The following is a 4,990-nucleotide window of genomic DNA, read 5'->3' as shown; positions in this document are numbered from 1 at the left end:
TATATGAGGGTAGTTTGGTTTCAGCATGACACAGGATGTGACAAAAATTGTTACACAGTCCTATGGCCATAAACTTAGACTCTATATTAAGACTGTTGGTTTTTAGTTGTATTTTTTAATTTTTATTAAATTAGATCAATTCTACATCTTTATGTAACTAGCTTAAAAAAACAATTAGTAATTTGTATGATTATGTGATTTGTGTGCAAGTCCTGTACCTCTAAGTCCTGGAGGAGTTGATTTTATATTCATAATCAAATTCCAGTCAGATGAATAGAGCATTTTTGTCATTCTTGTAAATTATTATTAGTATTTTAAAGATGCACTAAGCGATTTTTTTTCCAAACGATGTTGATATTTGAAAGCACCAAAACAAAACTGCCCATACCCCAACAGGACCTCACCCTATTTTGATAACTCCACCCCACACGTATGAACACAACCCTGGCAGTGACGATGGCGGAATCTGCTATGCCTGCCAGCCACAGCATATTCAAGCAGAAGCCAACACAGAAAAGTTGTGTGAAAAAGCTAAATCAATGTAACTCGCCTATCAAGAAGAAACAAAGCAACCTCGGTGTCCGATTCCCTTCTGTTCCTTGAGTTCTCTCCACCACTGGAAAGCTGCCCCAATATTTACGCGGGTCCTCTTGCCTGATCGTAGCTCTTCTTTTTAATGTCTTGTTCCTCCGAAATGTTCCTCTTTTTTTTTTAGCTGCCATCTCTCGTTGTCTATAGTCGATCAGCTAATATCCGTCCTGTGCACTCACTGAGCGCTCTCTTCTCCCTATCATCACTAGACACGCCCCTTACTGCTGATTGGCTGTGAGTGTGTTTTGGGACTCAGACACTGTGGTCAAAATTGTTTTTCAAAATCGCTTAGTGAACCTTTATGTGATATTTACTGTAAATTAAAATTTAGTAATATCCTTTTCCTCAATGTAGTATGAACCATTTAGACAGGAGGAGGAGGCAAAAATTAAGGCACAAGGACAAGAGTTGTCCTCTGATGTGTACTTCATGAAGCAAACCATCGGCAATGCTTGTGGTACAATAGGGCTGATTCATGCTGTGGCAAACAATCAAAGGTATCTGGAGTTTGGTAAGTATCAGTTTTTTTGGAGTGATTTCACCTGTTTTGAAAAATATTAGTCGGTGCACTTGTTTGTGGTATGGTCATGACATTTCTTTTTTTGACAGAGCCCATTTCACCGCTTAAGGCATTTTTACTGCAGTCTGCAAAGATGAGCCCAGAAGAAAAGGCAGCTTTCCTTGAAAAAGATGAGGTGATAAAATATTATATATTTATTGCAACTGAATGGCCTCTGAAGGAATTAACCGAACTAAACTTTTCTTCATAGTTCTGATATTTTTATGATTTCAGAGTATCCGAGTAACACATGAGTCAAGCGCCCAGGAAGGACAAACAGAGGTTGGTATTTGCTAAATACAGAGTAATTGCTTATACAGCATCCAAAACAGTACAGAGTATTTGCACACATTTTAAAGTTTATTCCCACTGATGAATTTTCCATGTAATGTTGAAGTAGCAGAATTTTGCAAATTGGACCATGTTGAGATATTGGAATGTAAGTCCTAGATTCAGTTTCTTAAAAAAAAAATAGAGGCAAAGATGTCCAGCTCATTTATTTAATAATTAATTCTGGACCCATATATTAACACTTCAGATTTTGCATATCTGTGATGTCTGAGGCAGATTTTTTTTAAAGTCAAAATAAAATCAAACTTGAAAATCCTTATTGGGGAAAAAAATGAATATTGCAGTGTTTTTATTATAAATAAAATATATAAATGCACATTTTTTTCTTGTAACCTTTAATCAAAATTAAAAGTTCTCCTCACACTTGCAAAAATATCTCTGATGATATGTGCACAGGTGAGAGGATTGGAAAATAATACCTCGCCTCCTGCAACCTGACACTCACATGAGATCGCAGAAATATACAATAACCCAATTAATTCCCAATGGACAAAATCAAGTCTTGCCCTACTTTTTTTTTCGACTCAACTATCCAATCAACACTATCTAATTGTCTTGTGAGCTACCGTCCTATCCTCACTTTAGATCTTGGCAACTGCAAATTATTGCTGCAGTCACATCTGCCTACAGTATAACCTTTAAGACCTTTCCAGTCTGGTTTCACTACTTTCTACAGGACTGACATGCTCTATTAATTCTTCATAAATTCTGAGAACTTAAGTATTCTAATTGTGTTGGATCTCAGCTTTTTTTATTGCTGTCCCAGTGTCAAGAGAAAATTTCTAACATGCTAATTATTTACTCTGCTCACCCTTATAGGCCCCAAGTTTAGATGAAAAAGTGGATTTGCATTTTATCGCCTTTGTAAACATTGAGGGACATTTATATGAACTGGGTAGGTAAATTTAATTTTGCATGATACATTTTGTCATTGTTTTAGGAACTTGTCACAAAATTTAGAGATGTGCAGTATCAACACGTATGCATAATTATTATGTGCAACATTATGAAGGGAGATATTACAGGTGTTCATATTTTGTTCATGTGTTTCAGATGGACGCAAACCTTTTCCAATTGTTCATGGGAAAACAACAGAGGACACATTTCTTGAGGTGGGATTTTTCTCATTCATGGGCTATAGATGTAAAGATTATCTCTAGCAATGGATGTATATTTGCTACTTGTTTTGTTTGTAGGCATTAGCTACATTTACATGGATACCTTTTGTTTCAATCGGAATTAAATAATTCTGATTGATGAATCAGAACGTAGTGTTTACATGAACGCTAAATAAAGTGATTGGGTTGGTGTGCACGTTTATGTCACAAGCTTCAAATCAAATTCGATCTTTTGACGTGTGTGCACACTGCGTGAATATACAGTTTCCCACTGTTTGCACATACTATTCTCCTACCATCACTTCTTTTCTTTGTTTTAAAGAGCAGACTTAAAATCTATCTATTTCTGGTCCTAATTAGGAGACGAGGAGCACATGAAGATTTTAGCCGTGCTGCTTATATTTATTAAGCAGTAAACTCGCCAATTCCAAAAAAAGCCATCTGTGGATGAGCGTAAGAAGTGAGGACTGATGTGACGTTATTCTGCTCCACTTCACAGACAGTGAGTGGAAGGAGAAATTTAGAATAACATGACAGTCATTTATGACACTTATGGCATCATACGCCATTTCTACGTCACTGCACGTGCACTGTACTTTCCAGTTTCCGTTTTCAATCCAGTCAAGTGTCCTCTCAATTAGATTAGAAAAGGTCTACACCACCCCTTTCAATCTGATCGAAATTTCATTCAGATCAAGCTCAATCGGATTGTTTGCAGTGTTTACATGAAGGATTTTCAGTCTGATTGAGCCATCAGTTTGATTACTAACAGATTATTTAGTTGCATGTAAAAGTAGCTATTGTTTAAACATTTGTGGATTGGGGACCCATTTTTATGCATTTGGTATATGTTTTTGCCTACTCCTACAGGATTCTGCTGAGGTCTGCAAGAAGTTCATGGCACGTGATCCCCAGGAGCTCCGTTTCACTGTGGTGGCTCTTTCCAAAGCATAAATGTTCTTGTTATTTTACCTAAGAGAAAAACTGCCAGTCATTCAGAAGTGCTGAATACTTCAAACCTTTATAGGTTCAATTTTGACAAAAACGTTTGTTAACAATTTTGACCATAATGAAGAAAGCAAATGAGAAGCAAATTAGCTAATATTAAAAAGTGTACATGCACATAAAAAATGTTGTATCTGAATGTTTACAACTCTCTGATTGAAATATTTTTTGTGTTAATTTCTCCAAAATTATAAAAAAATGTGTTGATGATATTAATTCAACTAATGGTGGTGTTCTTTTTTCTGGCGGCAAAAAAGATTGATTTAAAAATAAAAGTTCTCCTGATGAATATGTAGACTTGCCATGTTTTTTGACACAAAAATGCTCTTTTAACAGGAGTGTGTCGGTGTGCCAGTGTGTCATTGCATATGGTGTCCTATACTTCTAAATACAGTTTTCTCAAGAATACAGCAAAAAAATTCAGATGAGACTAAAACAATAAAGAACAAATTTCCAATGTTTTCATCTCATGGTGACCTCATTGCTGTATTATGAGTGACAATAGTGCACTCTCTGAATACTCAAGCAATGATTAATGTGCATCTTTTGTTTACATCCAAATGTTTTTTTTCCAAACAGCAAAGTTCTCTAAAAATAAATTTGTTAAAAATAATTGATTCAGATTTATATTTGATTTTAAGACATTAAGTATAGTTATATTTAAGATAAATATTTATTTGTTTTTGTGCAATGTATTACAATACATGCCTCCTCTTGAATACTTGATTCTGATTGCTCAGTTGCAGCATTCAGTGGAATGAATAATGACTGTTGTGCAGGGGAAATCAGGAAAGCTTTGCTTATATACTGTAGCTGTGATTTTTCTTTCTATCTTCTTTTTTAGTGAACTGTTTGGTAAATAACCATTTAAAAAGTAGATAATGTACGGTCAGCTGGTTATTATTGCAAAATAAAGTTTTGATTGGCTCCACATTTCTGGACACTGGTATTTTTATTCTCACATAATAAAATTATTTAGTTAAAATCATTTTAACATCATAACCAGCTGACCGAAATCTATCCCTTATTTATGTATTTACTACAGTAGTTACTTGTCCTACACTAGAAAAATCTAAATAATAAAATAGGTTTAATTAAGTAGCCTATTTAAATTAAATCAAAACTGTCTTGTAAATCTTTGCTTGAGTTCCATTTGATCTGCCTGTGTAGATTTACTTGTGTAGATCCCGTGTGTAGTCTACTTGTAAACACGTATTTAACTAAATCTACAGACATTAGTGTTTTTTTCCCCCAAAGGAGCTTTATTGTGCCCTCGGCACCTGTAATGTAATCTGGCAGTAGTTTAGGTGTGTGTCTTGACGCACTAGGGGGCGTATAAAGTACACTACGCAACTAAAGTTTCTCA

The 4,990-nt window shown here is 35.1% G+C and overlaps 1 protein-coding gene across 2 annotated transcripts in view; it reads left to right on the top strand.

Moving 5' to 3' along the window:
* LOC107658267 (ubiquitin carboxyl-terminal hydrolase isozyme L3-like) overlaps positions 1–4,199 on the top strand; it is a 5,889-nt gene extending 1,690 nt beyond the window's left edge. For both annotated transcript variants that reach the window (XM_016446763.1, XM_016446762.1), the window contains 6 exons: positions 946–1,102; positions 1,201–1,286; positions 1,385–1,432; positions 2,321–2,396; positions 2,555–2,613; positions 3,490–4,199. In XM_016446763.1, coding sequence (XP_016302249.1) covers positions 946–1,102; positions 1,201–1,286; positions 1,385–1,432; positions 2,321–2,396; positions 2,555–2,613; positions 3,490–3,573 — 510 coding nt within the window. In that variant the 3' untranslated portion in view covers positions 3,574–4,199. The remainder of the gene's footprint in view (positions 1–945; positions 1,103–1,200; positions 1,287–1,384; positions 1,433–2,320; positions 2,397–2,554; positions 2,614–3,489) is intronic.
* Positions 4,200–4,990: the final 791 nt, after the last annotated feature.

This window comes from Sinocyclocheilus anshuiensis, unplaced genomic scaffold (assembly GCF_001515605.1).
Source record: "Sinocyclocheilus anshuiensis isolate Anshui unplaced genomic scaffold, SAMN03320099.WGS_v1.1 scaffold263, whole genome shotgun sequence".
NCBI classification, from domain to species: Eukaryota; Metazoa; Chordata; class Actinopteri; order Cypriniformes; family Cyprinidae; genus Sinocyclocheilus; species Sinocyclocheilus anshuiensis.
The sequence above is the reverse complement of the archived record's forward strand: the minus strand, read 5'-3'. Positions and strand labels throughout refer to the sequence as shown.